The sequence below is a fragment of the Aphis gossypii genome, chromosome 2 (assembly GCF_020184175.1).
Source record: "Aphis gossypii isolate Hap1 chromosome 2, ASM2018417v2, whole genome shotgun sequence".
Taxonomy (NCBI): domain Eukaryota; kingdom Metazoa; phylum Arthropoda; class Insecta; order Hemiptera; family Aphididae; genus Aphis; species Aphis gossypii.
Genome location: NC_065531.1, coordinates 12,131,471 through 12,152,194, shown reverse-complemented (window position 1 = coordinate 12,152,194; position 20,724 = coordinate 12,131,471). Strand labels below are relative to the sequence as shown.

General features: G+C 23.3%; 1 protein-coding gene across 1 annotated transcript; it reads left to right on the top strand.

The window, feature by feature from the left end:
- Positions 1-1,479: 1,479 nt before the first annotated feature.
- Positions 1,480-19,924, top strand: LOC114130889 (uncharacterized). Its single transcript, XM_050198948.1, has 15 exons — positions 1,480-1,670; positions 5,195-5,252; positions 7,393-7,583; positions 8,286-8,369; positions 8,456-8,512; positions 8,595-8,700; positions 8,788-8,921; positions 10,116-10,283; positions 15,575-15,632; positions 16,714-16,904; positions 17,654-17,737; positions 18,595-18,651; positions 18,732-18,837; positions 18,903-19,036; positions 19,741-19,924. Exons 2-15 carry the CDS (start codon positions 5,195-5,197, stop codon positions 19,909-19,911), a joined length of 1,599 nt encoding a protein of 532 aa, XP_050054905.1. The 5' UTR covers positions 1,480-1,670; the 3' UTR covers positions 19,912-19,924.
- The last annotated feature ends 800 nt before the right edge of the window (positions 19,925-20,724 follow it).

The following is a 20,724-nucleotide window of genomic DNA, read 5'->3' as shown; positions in this document are numbered from 1 at the left end:
TATTTCAAAACTTCAAACACAATCATCAGAAACGAGTAACAAATAATAAAATTATACGATCGTTATTTTGTGGTAAGATACTGCACTTATGCAGTATGTTTGAATTATAAGGAATGATAATATTTCTATTAATTCTCCACAAAATTTAGACTGTAAATTTCATAATTTTAAACTAAAAATAAAAATATTAAAAAGTAAAGTGAAGTAAGTACAGACGCTCAGATTATCTTTGTACACTTTAATCTCTTTTTGCTAATTGATAAAAATATGATAATATCATAGTTGATCAAAATGATCCATCAACTCAACAACAAATTGAGTTGAATTTAGTAATATTCAAAATATTTGTCTTTTAACAACATTATAATATCATTAAACTTTAACCCGTTTGACTTCAGTGGCTACATTTTATACGTTTATTCTGGAATTTATATGACAAAATAAGATCTATCATCAATATACTATTTTTACTTTTTATTCACATCAATGACACAATATTATAGTGAAACGGCGTAGTGTATAGGCTATTTAGGGACACTAATGCATTTGTGAGCAATTTTTTTCGATTCCTTGTTACGAGTTACGACTACATCAATGATTAATTATTGTACAATAATTTTGTATTACGATTATAATATATTAGTTTATATACTTTATTTGCTTACAGAAATTATAATCCAAGTATATTTTTATCATTTTTCATATTTTAATTTTTTTTTAATTATTACCTATTATTTTATTTTTATTTTATAATCTGGAAATTTTATTGATTACCTCATCTTAGTTCTAGTTTTGGGCAAACGATGGATAATAGTTTAATATATATATCACAAAAATCAAGTTATTATTAGACATTTTCGTTACTATAGACGAGTACCGTTTACAATTTTTTAACATGATTTCACTTTACCTACGTATTATTTACTATACAATTTTCCAATTAATAATTGTCATTTTTAATTAGACATTATGACAATGCAAATGCATTTAAACATACATTATAATACAACTGGACTTTGAGGTCTTACATTATATGTAACGTATGATTTATCTATACATAAGTATTTAATTTATACACAGACATAGGTAGGTATTAGTAGGTTAAACATCATTACAGACAAATATTAGCTTGAACGCTAAAGGTATAAAAATTACATACATAATACAATGCTAATTTATTTTACACGACCATTTAGATCGCGACATCGACGCATCGTGCATGTTTATGATAATCTATAGGGTCTTCTCGTGATATGAAATTTCGTGTATTGAAGTATTGTTCTTGTTTGTTAACTAGGAATAATTATAAAAATTATAATAAATTATTCAATTATATAATTAATAGGTACTTACCTATCTATTTTGAAATCAAACAGTTGTTGGGTCAAGAGTAAAAAAAAAATGTCCTTGGTCAGTTGATCTACAGAGCCCGGGCTTCTCTTTAACCAACTCTTCGGTATTAATTTATTTTAAATTTTATTTTAAACATAATCCATTGTCAATTTTATATGATTGGTAATGTTTATATTTTATTGTAGTGCAACTATACCTAATTATCTACTTACTTGGTGTTAATTCAAATTTAAATATTAGTTTAATCTAATTGTTCAAAATATTGGACCAAACTACAATTATTTAATGACAAATAAAAATTAGTACCATTAATAAAGGTATGTTATTTTTTAAAACCATTGCTATTAGTTTATTAAAATCACATTTTCAGAAGACTAATTAATCATCGTGTAAATCAAGGAATTTAGAATTCTAAAGTTTATCTACAATGTTTTTTGATCTTTTATAAAATATGACACACCAAAGCTAGGTCATTATATCTCATAAGTAGTTACCTATATACTTATTTGAAAAAAAATAATTTATAATATAATATTGGTACCTATTTAACTACCTTAGCTTAATCTCTAAACATTTTTAGAATTGCTGATATTTTTATTAGAGTTAAGATGTAACTTATAAATATTATTTCAGATAAGTACCTACCTAAATAATAAAAGTAGACAAATATACATTTATGTTTAAGCCTTATAAAAAATATTAGTTATACTTATAAAATATATAGGTACCTACTGTAAATATTTTAAATATTTGTTTTTACAATTGCTGGTAATGTAATGTGTGCGTTGTAATACCTACTTATAAATCTTCTATTTTAAAAGTATTCAATAAAACACAAAAATGTGGACAAGTCATTGATCCGTTCGGATACATCAATTTCCTGTATGACCTTTAAGTATTTAAAATTCACTCTTTATTCATTTACCTATCTACTATGTAGATAGTTGGTAGGTAACTATAATACCTACTTAAAATAGCTGTATGTATAAAACATAAATATTAAGTCATAGTCCATTTAAAAATGTACCGTCTATCATTTGAGTAAAGGTTCATTTTTATTTTGTTTTTAAATACGAGTAATTTTTACTATGATTGTGTATACTACCCAACTAATAACAGTTGTATAACATTTTTGTATTTATACGTTTGTATTATAAAAGATTAAAAGTAAGTTTTATTCCATTTTATTTTTATTCACATTCGTTTTAAGATTAAAGTAAATAGATGCAATGTAGATCTAGTATAAAATACCTATTCTTGATATTATATATATATTTTTTTAATTAAACATTATGGTTATTTATTGAATCATTTATTTTAAATTTCTAAATAATAAGTACCTAATCACACCAATTTTTTTAATTGTTAAAAATATAATATACCTATTTAATAATATTGTTTTTTTTTATGAATACCTACATAAATGCATATTAAAAATCTACAAGTATAAGTACCTACCTAGTATGAACTATCATGAAACATATTTAAAATTACAACAATATATCTACAGTAACTATTACCTAGATACATAGATACCTATTATAATATGATATTATAAATTATAAAATTATAAGTACCTACCTATTATTCATTGAACAATATATGCTTACATACAATTAAACTAACTGTAAATATATTCTGTAAATAATAAGTATACATTTTGATTATCATATTCTGGTAGCCACTGGGTGTATTAATTGGCTACCAGGCATCAGCGAAAATCTCGAATCTGTTATCATAGGTATACCAATATGTTTATTAGGTACCTACTTATTTTAACATAATATGCAAGTCAATCACGAATCCACAAATATAATTTTATAGATCCGATTAGTGAAGCACACTTTAAAAATATTGAACTTTGTGGCAATTGACTATAAAGCGTAATATGAACACTCGGGAACTCATCGGTTTACGTTAGATTCCATATAAGTAAATTTCTATTTTGTAAAAAAAAAGAAAAAACAAAAGTAAAAACTGTGTATTTAATCAAATAATAAATAGAATGATGATATCAATGTATCATTCGTATATAAATGTCTACCTATTAACCGCTACTTACACATAACTTTCTTACATTTTGTATTAATTGTCTATATTTATTTATCGTTTCAAAAAATAGTAGATAATTTATAATAAATTATGATTGACAAGTAATAACACTTATATTCACCATGTGCATTGTAAAGAAGTAGTAATAAATTTCAATATTGAGTTGATACTAAATAATTATTAATACATATTAAAAACCGTATCAAAATTTCGCTGTTAGCCAAATAATCACCAGAAAACAATATGTAACTGAAAAGTACCAACAATATTATATCAATTATTGTAGATAATCATTAATACATTCTATTACTATATATACTGGCTATAACTTGTTACTTGTTAGCAACTATATAGATTGGCGTCTATTCAACATCTAAGTATTGAACTTGCCTTTATGGATAATAGATAGAATTGTTAATGTATTTACTAACTAGTAACTAACAAACCTAATATTAATAAGTAATAGGTAACTATATAGGTACTATATATGCATTTATATACATTTTAATAAGGACCAAAATAAGCTAATATCTGCTAATTGCAACATTTTATCAACTTTTATGTATAATTTCAAGCTCGCCCCTGAACATTAACTTTCAAATACCTCAATAATAACATTTTATCATATAACTTAGTTTGACCACGACAAATGAGATGTTTTTATCCTTTAAAAATTAATCTAAATAATTAACAACTTCTATTAATATGGTTCATTATTGAATTATCTCCAGCCCCTTCTAATTATTTGTTCTTTTAATATTATGTACCTATCATATTTATTATACCTACCTAATTACCTAATTATACATTTAATAAATACATTTTATATCACAGGTATATCGGCATAATGTATTATTTTTGTGTTTCACACTGATTGTACATTTTCAGTTTAAAAATGAATTTAACTTTAACAATAAGAAAATAAACTTTAAATTATTAACTTAAAATTGTTTTTTTCTTATAATAACTTAATTTAATAAATTAACAATGAGAGTTAACTAGAAATTATTAAAAAAAATTAAAACTAATCTGTTTAATTTATTATTAAAACCACAAATTTGTTGTTAGAATTATGTTATTTTAAACATTTTTAAGCTTACTACCTAACTTTAATTTTCATGAAAAAAAAAATGAACTGCGAGACAATCAAAATCAAGCTCTAAACATAATACATTTTAGTTCACCTACTCTAATTTATAAAACAGTTGACTAATATATGAGACTCGTATATTATAATATCAGTGATATTATTGTGATTAATAATTTAATAACTTCTCAGTGTATTTTAACTATTTAGTATTAATTAATTGCAAGAATCCAATAAATTGAGCTGTTAACAATTCAATATAATTTTTTAAAAATAAGAATTTAATTTTAAGTTATTACTTCATTATAATAAGATTATGAACTAGATTTTTATCAATAATATGGATAAATAACATAATAGAAAAATACCAAGTATGTATAACAAATATCATAAAATCATAACTTATTAGTTATTTATGTATTAAAATATTCACAAATATGTATAATATTTCATTTTAGTTTTTATAAAATCAATTTTTATAGCATTTTTTTAAACTAAACATATCACGTTACACATTAGATTGTAATATACCTATATAAAATATATATTTATGGATGAAATTAATACGTTTAGTATAAAATATGTCATATTTTGTTTGGATACTGAAACAAACAGTGTGAATACAAAATACACATAATACGAATGTATATTGATAATTAAATTTTATATGTTTAATCTCTATATGTTTATTTGTTAATTTAGATGTCTGTGTTATTCAACAGTATTCAGCAAGTTACGAAATGGGTAGAACAAAATACTGGTAAATACCTAGTTTAAATAATTGTGTACAAAAAAAAAAAAACCATCAAAAGTTAAGAGTGATTCTTTTAACAACAAATACTCGATATTTCAAAAAATAATAATTATAAATATAAAAAATTTAAAGCTTTTAAGCATGAATTTCGAGAGGCAACTTTTTCCACTTCTCTTCTTTTTTTTTGAAACATTAAATAATTAGTAAAAAAAAAAATACTTTTTATTCAGTATTTAATATTTTTATAAAAATATTCTGCTTTAAATAATGCAGATTTTCATTTAACAATATTCATAATCAGTACCTGGTGTTTAGTGGTTAAATAATATTAGTATATAGGGGTCATCACATCAACCAAACATAAATGAAGATAAAAATGAGATTTTTCATTAATTATTTAATACGATAATAAGAACAAAACATGTTATAAAGGAAATTTAAATGAAACACTCATTCATCATAAAACATCTGAATTGTGTTGATTGATCATTAAAAATAAAAACAATTTGGACTCCACTTGTATGTATACGGTTAGGTACCTATACTCATTATTTAAAAAATAAATGCTCTGTTTAGGTATACATAGAATTATTTTTATTATTCAATAACCTTCTGAATTTCCTTTTTATTTATGAGTACACGTTGCATTAGCAATTGTGTTGAAGATACAAGTATCACTTTCAGAGTAACCAAAGCAGTAGGTATATTTAAAAATGCCCACTCAACTATTTGAATTACTGAATTACTGAATTTGATGAGTTATGTTACAATATCTATACATTATGATATACATATATTATAATGCTGTTATGTTATTACCAATAATATAATTTGACTCTTGACTGAAATTATATAAGTTTAGTTATAACTTATAATTAGGTAGAAATAGACTTTCATATTATAGGTACTTAACAAAATAAATAAAACCGTGGAACCCATCTTGCAGTGGTAATCTACAAGGTTAGGTTATTATATCTCACTGTAATAAATGTGTTACATTTTAATTTTACGACAAATCTGAAATCATTGAATACGAAAAACAATTCTGAGCGTAAATGGTTACCTATAATTTATTTATGATTTCACTATCATAATTATTTTTTTATTAATAATACACTAATTCAATAAATTGAATTCGATTAAATATTGGTTTGTAGTATAAATAGCTTTTAATTAGTCTAAATATTCTGAAAACTTCTTTTATACACATAACAGTGGACAATTTTTAATCCTACAATTAATGTTTTTGGAATTCCAAACAAAGTAACTACAAGTGTTATTTTTTGTTTAAACGTCTAATTGATTTCAATAACTGTATGTATAAATAAAAAATAGTTACCTATGTATTGCATTTTTGATATTTTAAAATTAGGTACCATAATAACACCAACTTATGTGGTATAACTTTTATATTTCCGTATTTTCAGGCTTTTGATTTAAATAAATGTTATCCAGGTATATGTTGATCGAAAAAATCGAATAAAAGTAGATAATGTTAAATATCTATTAAAATAATATATAGAATACCAAAATATTTAGAAAATTATATACCTTAGAAATACTAGGTAATAAAAAATATTTAATGAAAATTTCAAGTATTTATGGTTTTTAATTTTATTTCGAAAACAAATGTTGCGTAAATATTTTTGTTGAACCTTAGTTTTTACTGATAATTTTAAAAAGTTCTGTAGAGGAATGTTTTACTACTCGATATTCCATGCATTGAGTAGAGTCAAATTTTATAATTGGATATTGAATTATTTTTTACTGTTTTATATGATGACAATAAAGTAACAAAAAATAAAGTAAAAATAATAAACATATTACCTTTATTATAATTTATAACATTAAACAAATACATTCATTGCCTTTATCAGAATTTAAAATATATACCTTGGTAGGTACATTGTTAAAATGAAAAAAGTTCCTTATTTTCAGTAATATAAAATTTAGTATTGTTGTGATAACACCCAATCATCTAGTAACATTTGGTATGAAAAAATGTTCTAATGAAATAAGTTAACTAACTAGACAAATATTAAAATAGAATATACTTTATATATGTATAAAATTATGTAGTATGTACTATGAAATTTAATATTTAATTCTTATTATTATTTCAAAATTGTTTTTTATTATTTTTCAGATCCTGATGTAAAAGATCTTTGGTTTATGGGATCAATATGGCCAGTTACAATTGTAGTGGTTATGTATTTATACTTTGTTCTTAAACTTGGACCAGAATTCATGAGGTATCGTAACCCTTTCAATATTGACCGCATTGTTATGATTTATAATGCAGTACAAGTTGTATTTTCTTTGTACTTGGTGAAAGAGGTAAGGTATCAACACTTCTTAAGATATAAACAGAATAAATAAATATTTATTTAAAATACTTATATACTCAAAGAATAACTTTATATCTTTATTGTATTTTAACAATGAAAATTAAACTTTGTTGTGTCATTTGTTAATTTTATTTTTGGTGGAGGGAAAGAGTTTATTAAATGAATTTAAATGTTCCATTAGTTGTTTTATATTCTAAAAACAATAAGTTGTACAGTTTTAATAATATAATAGAACTTTTTTTTTATTTATTTTGTTAAGAGAATCTACTCAGATATTAAAATTAGCTTACACTTTGAAACCGTATAACTATATACATATATAAAGTAGATTGAGTGTTATTTAAAGTACTCAATTTTGATACATTTAATATTTCTATAATCTTTCAACAACAATATTTAGGGTTTTGAAAAAAATCATTGATATTTATATGTATAAACAAGTAAAACGGACAGAAAGTAAAGATTTTTAAATTTGTATGAAAAATGCAATGATGATACGATTTTAAATCAATCAAGTATTACAGTAAACCCAATATAACTATTAAAATTGTCTATGTATCTATTAAATAAAAATCGACATATTATAATACATAAAACATCAATAATTAATCTTATTAAATAATATATACACGTATAATATTTATAATATTTAATGTATATACAATATAAATTATATTATTCTCATTGATAGGCATTTAGACTGGTGTGGCTGCGAGACGATTACCGATTCTATTGCATCGAAAAAAGTAAAGATGACCCTGAACTAGCGAAACAAGTAATTTTGAATTTCTTACATGCACATTTTACTCTTAGTAAAAATAAACAAAATTATTAAAAAAAATAATGTCGTTTATTTTGTAGCAAGTATTTACTGTTTGGCTGTTTCTCACGAGTAAATTTCTTGACCTCCTAGACACAGTAATTACATTTTAATTTAATAAATTACACTTCTTTTTACTAATAAATTATATTAATTACTTTTCATTGGAAAAAATTTTAGATCTTTTTTGTACTAAGAAAAAAACAAAATCAAATAACGTTTTTACATGTTTATCATCATACGTTGGTTATAACATTCGGCTGGTACATAACTAATTTTTATCCAGGTATAAATTTATAGACCTTATAATAAAAATAATTATACAATAATTTATTTGTCAAAAACCTAAATGTAAATATTAAATTGATTTTAGGAGGACAAGTCGCATTTTTTGGTACCATTAATGCATTTGTACATGTTATAATGTATGGCTACTATTTTTTGACTATAATAAACCCAGAATACAAAAAAGCATGGTGGAAAAAATATTTAACTATTATACAACTGGTAATGTATTATTGATTTTAAATTAATATTACGAAATAAGAGTAAATAGTTATTTTTATGTTAAATTATTTAAAATATTTACACATTATATTTTTATTTCGATTCCTAGGTAATGAATACAGTAGTAACATTTAAGATAAACAATACATAACAATGTATAAACCATTTTTTACTAGGATTTATTTAATTGTAATAGTTGCATATCAATATACCATCTATTACAATAATATATCTAATTTACATATAATATTATGTTGGTCAGCGCAAAAAAAAAATACAAATAATACTGTATATAATGGCTTAATGTATTGATAAGGTTATTAATACAATATTGAACAAAAATAAATATTTTTTTTAAATGAATGCTTAAAGCACTTAGGTAGTGTAGTATTACCATTTGTTAATACTGTACATTATAAATAAAATTATTCATTATTCATTACAGACTTAAATAGGTACTATAACTTAAATACTTGATATATTAATGTCTTAGAACTTAAAGGTTCTAAGTGTGGAAATATTATAGAATTATTAAAGTCTTTTTAAAAATATATTTTCTACATTATTAAATTATTAATATTATTTTATTTTATAAACAATAAAATAGATAATTTAATACAGTTAGACATTCGATATATTATACGTTTTAGCTATCCCAACTGATTGAATCTAATATTCATTAAACATTCATTGTCTTATGATATAATTAAAACATGGTAGTTTCCACTTAATAATTTTATCAAATAAATTTTATAACAACGAAGTTATTTCTTTGTTTCTTGCTTTCATTTTTTTTTTATTTATTAAAAATATAACAATGTACATTGTACAGTCTGTATAGTACCTAAATAATGGGTACAATTAGTAAATATTTTGATGAATGTAAGAAATCAGGAATTGTGAGTGGGAAAGTTTTTCAGTGTGGGCACCACTAGAATATTCTATCATATGTATCATTTATATTCAATATTTATCTATCATCTGTATTTATTTATATGGGTAGTATACTAGTATATTTTGTGTGTTTGTGTATATTCGCTTGAGAGAGAGAGAAAGAGATAGTACATTCTATTTTGGTCAATTGTTTGACATAAATAATATAGTATAATGTTTGTTTACATGCACTAAATTAATTAAAATTATTTGAAAATATTATTTTAGTCTTAAAAATAAGATAAATTTATTATTTTTTAGGTGCAATTCGTTATTACTGGACTACATGGATTAATTACAGTATTTGAGCCTGACTGCAATTTCCCTAGAATTATAATGTTATTTGCAATTCCACAAGATATATTTATGTTCATTTTATTCTGGGACTTTTATAAAACAGCATACGTTAAACCAAAGAAAATTAAACAATGATGAATTTGAAGATTATAAAATAAAAATATTTTTATTTATTCCGTATCATTTTTTTTATTGCTTAATATTCAATATTCATCTCCATGTTTAAACGGAAAGGCTTATAATATACTGATTTTAATTTTTCAATAAGTATTCGATTTAATATAATAGGTAAATATAATGTGATAGAATATAAATAGTTTTAATAAACAATATGAAAAGTACATAAATCATAATACATTGAATAATAATACATTTGACTGTTATATATTTATGAATTTTGAAGAATTAATTTATTTTTATTTTTTTAAATAAAAATAAAATATGTTTCTGAGTAATGGATAATAATATATTCAATGAAAATCCAAGGTGAATTACTGTATTAGCTAATAGCTACCATAACTATCAATATAATAGTAGGTACCGTCTATATGTCTTAAATTTTTAAGAATAGAAATTTGTCCAATTATTTATTTCAATTAAATTTTTAAAAAAAATAGTGAATTTTAATTTATATATACTTTGGTTTTAATGTAAATAATGTAAATTTTATTTTTAAAAATTTAAGTATTTACGATATTGTTTGATTTGTAGTATGTCATAATATAATATGCACAAAAATCAAAATAATCACTTTATTTTTGAATTGTCCACACTAATTTTTAAATTGTTCGACTACACCTGCGTTAATTAAATATAGATATGTAGCTAAAAAAGATAATAAGATTTATAAAAATTATTAATAATTACAAACGATTTGTAAATTGTAGGTCACTGTAGCTACAGAACATTTTTTATAAGATTGATTTCTCGTGGTTTATTTATATTGTTAAGAATATGTATATACTATGTTATCTAATATGTTATACAAAGGCCAAATTGAAGTATAAATTAATTTTATATACGACCTATGTATAATTTAAGCTATTTAAAAGTTGTACTACTTACCATATAAAGATAAATTATAATCACTAACACGAATCTAAACGAATCTATGTGATAGTACATTAATTTATTAGTGACAAAATATTATAAAACACTATTTATATACTATGTATAATAATATTTTAAACTTTTTAGACTTTATATTAGTGTATGATTCATCAATTAGAATACGTCAGTTAATTAGTCATATAAATAGCAAAAATTTTAATGAAAACAATATCCAAATTACATAACACATAGATCAAATCTTTTTTGTTACTTGTTAATTCAAAAACATATCCAATTTAAACGAACAAACTTTTCAAGCATTCCTCATTCAAGTATATACTGTTAATTTATGATATTTTACTTTTAATTTAACGACCACGGGATCATCTATTAAAAACATGAATTGTTAAAAATACTCTTTCAATTTGAAAAACTAATACTAAAATACTAAAACAAAAATAAAATAATTTTAAAGGTAATCTATTTATCAATCATATTATATAATAAATTTAAACAAATACAATAATACAGTTAGTGTGTAAAACTATTAAAACATTTAAAACTAATTTTATAGTATGTACAAAGCAAATAATGTGAAAGTTTACAATAATAGTTGTTTTTCAGATATTTTATACCTATATATTTTATAGTTTTTATATTTTTACGACCATATACCACTCCTTGCCTTCTGATTATTATGAAAATCAAGAGGAATTTTTTTTTGAAACATACAATACCTAATAATCATATGCTTCACACCAAAAATTATCAAATACTTAAAATCGCATTAAAAACTAATAATTATCATCATTTTGTATAAATGATTTGAATGGTTAACTTGTCATTCGTTTTAACACAGCTGAGTCTAAATATATGTACTTATACTCGATTTCAAACATAGTTTTATTTAAATTCAGTTGTAAGTTTTTTTACTGGTTAATTTTTAATGTAGTTCGTTGACACCAAATCATTACATTACAAACTTTAAAAGCCTATATGTAACTTATAAACCCGTCACTCGTTTGACAATATTTTTAATGTCATTACTTCCTGCATGACCTCTGTTATGTATTCAAATTAAACCAATATCAAAGTCTAAAGAATGTTTGAAATTACGTAGTCTTCATTTCGTCTTAAGAAACATAATGTTCGTTAGCTAACTTGATTTCTTCAAACCCATGTAGTATGGTGGTTAGGTTAAATACGGTAAAAAGTCTTACAAAATTTTTGTTATATTCCATATAACCTACTTGTAAGCATAGCTACTGAATTTGATTCCTGAACTTCAAGATACAAGTATACACAATAGTAAATCAAGGTAAGCATTGTTTATAATTATTATTATTTCAACATCATAATTTTACATTATACATTATGTTATTTGTGCAGTAGGTAATAAAAATAATTAATACCTTAATTTACTAAATTAATTTGAAAATATTATGATTAAGTAGCGAGTTCGCAATTATTTTTTTAATATATTTATAGTACTTAATTAAAATTCATTATTCATTTAACCTAGGCATACTAATTAAATCAGAAGATGAGGATATTCAACAATGTACTTTAAAGTCACCTGTCACCTATTAGAATATATAAAACTAAATACACGATATTATTATTCAAGCCTTTCAAAATATTATAATTTTTAATTTCTATAAAAATAATAATATTATTAATAGATATTAATCTTGATTCATTAAAATTATATGAAATAATAAAAAATAAATGTATTAATTTAATTTAATCGTATATTGTATTATTATGCTTGTATAATATTTAATATTTATACATTATACAATTTATTTCAAATGCCATTGTCAATAAAACAACAAAATGATTATATTATCATTAAACTGAATGTTTTTGGCGATATACCTACGTAATAATTTACAAGCATAATAGTCATCGAAATTAACTAAACCGTTCTAGTTCTTTTGTCATTAATAGTATGTATTACTTATTATCATATTTGAAATATGTGGTCTGGCCTTGGAGATGGTTATCCCCTCCCTTTCTGGAGCCATGTCAGAATTTATGTAATATAAAAATTAAAAGTGCATTACACAACTTCAGTAACCTATAAGCAAAGGATTTATTTGTCTTATAACTCTAAAATGACATAGTGGTATAAGGTATTAAAAGTAATTATTTTTTATATAAATACTATGAGATATGGAGTGTAAAGCACTCCATTGGCGAGCATAAATGTAAGTTAAAACTTCGACACTTTAATTGCATTCTGTAAAAAAGCCAAAAAGCCAAAAGCTATAAACGAATTGCGTCCCACTGTATTTGTGTACTTTTTTTCGTTTTCAGGGATTCTGCGTCGAGTATTTATAAGGAGTCCTGGACTCTGATTTTATTTTTAGTTATAAAATATTACGTAATATTATAAATTACTACAGTAAATTGATTTTTTTCCTGATTCCTAGTTGAAAAGCAATAATAAGAAAGTTTTCGTTTATCGTTATCACGATGAATAAAAGTTCGACCTCTATTGTCTATTCTATATATACTATTGGTTAAGCTTTGTATTATATTTAGTTAAACAATATTCTGGATTTACCAAGCTTATATTTTTATATTTTGTTTTTTTTTTCTTGATATTAGATACAGCGTTATAAATAATAAGCATAAGTACATTCAATAAACAATAAATTAATAAATATTATATTTAATACTTATTTAATTATTAGAACACCTAACTAATATACACGAATTATTATGTCTCTGATTTTTTGGGACGTAATTCGTGTATATCTTTTTTACGGGATGTAACTCATGTATTGTTCCCATTACAATATACCTAATTTTATGTGCACAAAATAAGGTATGCATTTTTAATAATATTATATACAGTATAATATACACATTATACATTAGTCATTTACTATTAGGTTCGTACCTGCTAATTAGTCTAACTACTATTATAACTTATAAGTTATCAGTGGTGTCTAAATGGGAGGCGGGTAGGGTAAAATGGACAGTTAAAGATAATATTACGAATATCGTATTTATTATGAAGACTTTTATGCATACTATGATTTTAAAACAATAGTGATGATTTTAAAATTATATATTATTTGTAAATTTTTAATTTTTAATTACTAATTACCTAATTATTTATTAAAAATTAATATAAATAAAAAAAAACTACTGACAGTTTTAAATAATATTCTTACTTTTAAATTTGTTTATTAGTCAATTTATTGTAATATTAAAAATAACTAAGTAAAATTGATTATTATAATCATACGTTATAGACAATTATAGTATTATGTTTTCGATATTTATCCCAAATTAAAATTCACGATGAACTTTTTCACAAATTGTATTTTATCTGTAAGTCCATAAACCCAAAGCTTTTTGTTCCCGAACACCTTTTACCCGAATCGATATTAAATTCGATTAACTATAATAAGTATAAAATATGTAATGTTATAATTATAATTAAATATTAAAAAGACCCTATGTCTCCCCCTATGTCGGGCGGTGGTAAACTCTCCCGATTTTTAAAAATAGTTAACTCTCCCGGGTCAATATTATGTTTACCTGTAGTAAATGTGTAAACTTTTCCGGGTTAACATTATGGATCAAAATTGTTAAAAATTCAAAGTTGCAATAAACTAAAAAAAGAAACTGTCATACAAAAAATAAAGAAAACACTATAACTCAAAAAATATAAGATGATTAAGGCAAAAAATAGATACCATAAGTTTTTTTTTTAAGTCTGTGTATTCCTACAATCAAAAAATTTAATTTAAACATTTTTATTTTATCAAACGTATATTTTGTATATATTTTATCTTAATAAAATAACATTTACAATCTGTACATAAAAATATTACAATAAGCAAATAGGTTAACAATATTACAGTGACTTTGAAGACTTGTGAAGAGAAGCTATCCAGTGATAGGACCCTTTTGATGAGTAACAGTTGGGACTGCGAATGGTGTTTCAGTTTAAGAGATTGCGATACCATCGTCTTTTGAGGCAACGAGGGGGGTTATCTGGAATTGTGGCTAAGTGTTGGTTTGCAATCAGAGGATTTGGATTATGAAATAATTTGGAGTGAAACTTTTTATCGTGGGTTTTAACTAAGTTTTCAACTGATTAGATTTAACAAGAAGCAACTTTGGCCATCAGCTGTTTTTTGTTTTTTTTTTTACTATGGGGGAGGATATGGTTGGTTGAGACACAAGTATGCTTGGCAAGGTTCTTACCACTACAATTTCCGGGTAGTCACCGATCCGGGAACTTATGGCAGAGGCAACAATCACGTTGTGTAATTAATCGCAGACACCGCGCTACGCTAAGCCACTGTACGATTATTTTTGTTACTTTATTTGTTTAATATATATATTTTCAGATGTCAATTATATATCACAAATTTTCCAATCTTTTGGAATGGGTAGACAAAAATGGAGGTGAGTTTTTTATAATTTGCACAATGAATATTAAATAACAAAGTATAAAATATATTCATTTATTTTATTTTATTATTTCAATTATTCAACTTATTTATTATAACAAAAACATTTAAAATGGTGACAGACTTTATTATTAAATAATTTTAGTAGAACCTCAATAACTTGAATCGGTTGGGGGTGGAAAAAAAATTCGAGTTATCGAAAATTCCATTTTTAGAAGTTCCAGTTATTGAGGTTATACTGTATATTTAAAGATGATCATTTTTTTTTAATTTTTCATACTACTTAATGAGTGTGTCGTAGCTTACTAAATTCTATTTTTCAAATGAGAACATTTACTTTAAATTATTAAGTAGATATACTTTTATATATTTTTTTAAACGTTTTAACATATAAAAATCAAAACTCGAGTGAGTAGTTTTTGTGCTATTTTATACAAAGATCATACATCCAAGAAAAATTTTGATACGTATAGAGTCTATCCGCTATGTTGACTAAAAAATTCTAACTATTAATATTAACCTACCAAAATGTATAATTAGTGAAAATAGTTCATGTATAATAAACATTAAATAAAATGCTATATTTATCTAATATATAACTATAAACAACATTATTAATATAAATATATAAATACAACGGACTTTGTGAGTTGCCACAGTTTACAGTTCAATACAATAGTACACAGATTATAGAATAGAATAAAATGTAGATGGATATGAACTATTTTTTAAGAACTTATATTTTCAGTATAAACATATACAGCAACAAAAAAAAAACTTGTTCCAATTTTGAATTAGGTACATTAAATTATTTTTTTTAAAAAGACTCATTAAATAATTTTCAGTAAAAAATTAAGGGACTCCATTTGAAAAATAGAAATTTATTTAACCTCTTTAAGTAGTACCTATAATAAATGTCAATAATTTGAAAATATGCTTTAAGCACTAAGTATATTTAAAATTTCAAAAAAATAAGAATTTGAATGTACATTCATTATTAAATAAAAAAAATGAAAACGAGTATGCTTGGTGAATTACTCTGTATACTTATAAATCTTATTTTATTATTAATTTAGATTCAAGAATTAAAGAAATGTGGTTAATGGATTCTCCGTGGCCAGTTTTAATTATTCTCGTCGCTTATCTATATTTTGTTCTAAAAGCTGGTCCAAAATTCATGAAATATCGTAGCCCGTTGAAAATTGATCGTATTGTAATGGTATACAATGTTGTCCAAGTTTTATTTTCAGCCTATTTAGTGAAAGAGGTAATATAATATTTTATAAAGCGTATGTTATCTATATTCAAAGTGTTAATATATATTTTATACTAGGTTACTAGGTATAATAAAAGTAAGCATAGATAGTATATGATGGTAAACAATAAAATTTATTTTATTACACTGTTAATAGTTGTATAATAATATTAATTATTAACTGTACATCCCGCACTGTTTTCGAAAAAACGAACAAATATATATGGTGTTATATTGGTGGATCTTGGTTACCTACCTATACTGTACCTAATTTTACGTGCGATTTGGTATCGATTTTGCACTATTAACTAATTACAACGGATATTAGTAATTTTATTGAGGATCAGAGCAATTCGTATTATTTTTAACGTAATTCAAACTACTTATTAAACCTTTTAGACTAACCAGTTGACTAGTTAATACAGTTAACTAAATGGATAATGGATACCATTTTTATAATTTTTTTTTGTAACTAATGACAACTATATAAGTATTATAAAAACAACAAAACATTTGATTTTTGAATATTTAATTAATTCGTTTTATAATAATAATTAATATTAGGTATACCATTGGATTTGAAAGTTTGTGACAATGTTGTTAATATTTCATTGAAATAGTAAAAAGCTAAACCTCCAACCACCTATTTTTTAGTTATTTTGTTTTAATTTACCACCTAAAAGTAAATTATATTTTAAATGAACTCTAATATTTATTCTTAACATTAAAATACATTTTTGTTTTTGTGTTTAAATTTACAGGCATTTCGGTTAATATGGCTTCGAGATGGCTACAAACTTAACTGCATAGAAATTGATTATAGCGATACAGATATAGCTAGAGGCGTAATATTATTTACATACTTATCTATATAATATATATAATATAATATATTACAATTTTGATGTGCGTAGTAAATACATTGTATAAATTCACTTGTACTTTAATTTGTGTTATTACAATGTACAAATACACGACGTGTACTAAACATCGTAAATATGTACAAATGTATTGAAAAAAATTTTTAACTACGTTCGTAAAAAAGTAGCAACAATTTTTAAAAAAGTACTTAAATATTAGAAAATGTCATCGAGTCATTAATTATTATTATTGATATTTTTAACCAAATATATGCAATTTAATAGATAAGTATATTATTCAGTTTTACATGGTGGTAAGTAAAAATGACTGGACCAATTATCTCAACTTTTAACGTTGCGTGATCAATGATCATAAGAAAAAACTATGTTGAAATGGCATAATATCATTGCATTCACAAAATCACGTTTGTTTTTGTTAGTATAAAATATCATACTATATAACTTAAGCTGAAATAATTGACATTAAAATGTGAAATTACATAATAATGAATTTATACTTTATTGTACTCAAAATTAATTTTATAACAATTAATAATACAGCAAAATTAGATGTGTAATTTTGTAATATACCTAAGAATATTTATAAGTAGGTACTTTTTTGAAAAAAATTGTAAAAAATCTTTATGAACGTGATTAAAATTAGGATGATCGTTAGATGGATCATCCAATATTTCAAATTTTAATATGATAATATAACAAATAATAATACTCACATTATTATAATATATTATTATTATTTATTAATTTAGGTACTAAATATATGTAATAAAAGTATGAATATTAAAAATATAAATTTAATTGTTCATTCTTGTTATTTATAGATAATACGTGCTGTTTGGATTTATTTCTTTTCCAAAGTCTTAGATTTGCTTGACACGGTAATATAATTATAGATAATATAGACGTATACACTATCAAAAATTATCATGATTTAAAAAAATATTATTTGTCATTTTAGATATTTTTCGTATTACGTAAAAAGCAAAATCAAGTGACGTTTTTACACATTTATCATCATACAATGGTCTTGATATTTAGCTGGGGTATAATAAGATTCTATCCAGGTAAAACAATTTTTAATTAAAACATGAATATAAATAATTTACTTATACATGTTTGGTAATTTTAGGAGGGCAAATCATCTTGTTTGGGACCATAAATGCATTTGTTCACGTTGTGATGTACAGTTACTACTTCTTGACAATTTTGAAACCAGAGTACAAAAAAGCATGGTGGAAAAAATATTTAACACAATTACAACTGGTAATGTTTTCAATTGAGAAACTCGATAATGATACAGATTTCTCGTGAAAATTAAAAATATTTTAATAACTATAAATATTATCTCAAGTGAGAAATCTGAACTAATTTTTAGAAGTTAAATGGCTTTCGTACTATGATGTACATAAATCATAACTGCCATAACTTGTAAGTCGTAAAACATTACTTAAATGTATTTATTTTTGTTAAGTGGAAAAATCTACAAACAAATCTATATTTTTAAAAATAAACTAAATTTTTGAAAATATAACTTTGTGGACAAAGGGTTTTAAAATGTAGGATGGTTAATATTGTTATTAATGATTATAACTTATAATATATATATATATAAACTTAAACGCTGAAATATTTATAATTATATTACGAATTTACGAAATTACCTATATTATATTGTCTCTATTCAAATTAAGAACTAAGAAGACAACCCGGTGACGATCCACTTACCTACACTATCCAGTGATAGACAGGTACCTAATACATTTTGCATTTTGCACCGAGAAAACCATAATCTGTACACTTGACATGTTAAAAAGCCATGACACTGTACACAAGTCATCCACCGAGTTGTCTACTTAACTTGAATAGAAAAAAAGACGTATAAAATATTATATCAATGTTAATGATTTAGAGTTCGACCATTTTATTATGTACCTAATACCTATTAATGTTTAAAATAATTCTTACAGATTCAATTCGTTATCACTGGTCTTCACGGTTGTATAGCATTATTGGCAACGGACTGCAATTATCCCAAATTCATAATTGCATTAGCAATGCCCCAAGATATGTTTATGTTTGTTTTGTTCTGGGACTTTTATAAAAAAGCTTATAAACAACCCAAAAATAAACTGACTTGATAATTTATTTATATTTACATGCATTTTTTTTTTTAAATATATTCCTATTTGAAGTCTTATTTAAAATTAAATTATATTGTAAGTATTGTTAATGATACTTAAATTATTTATTAAAATAAATCAGTTACGGTAAGTAGGTAAAGACTGAAATCAATTAATATCTTTAATGTCATTTTAAGTTATAAAGAGTTTTAAGAATTCATGTGGAGGAATGTAAAAACATTTCCTGAAAAAAATTAAAATATATTTAAAGAAAAAAAAATTAATAATTAAAACTTTAAAAAAACGTATATAATATTTTTTTATACAAAACGACCCTTAATTTTTGAGGTCAACTTGATCAAGTGAATAGTTCTGGATAATATTATTTGTATAATATTTCATTTTCAAAAATTATAATTTTCATTTTTTTCTGCTACTAATGCACACTGAACTTAATGTAATGTCAACACATAAACGAAATAAATAAACAAAATTATAAAAATTTATAAATTGACGAACTAATTATAAATAAATTGTACACTGCTGTTATTTTTGTCCACTAGAATTACTTCTTTTTTATCATATTCGTTTGAATCACGATGTAGAGAAGATCTTCTCTACATGGTGGTTTGAATTATTGCGATACATTATTAATCCGCTAGAGCGCGTTACTAGCCACGATCTTGTTTCGTTACTCACTGAACCTGGAAGAGATATTGAGTTATTTTCACCAAGATATAATACTGATCTTCCCCAGATCGGCCAGATCATGATGATTATTCATGTTGAATTTCAAGTGAATCGGACGAGAAGTTTTCGATAATAAAAACA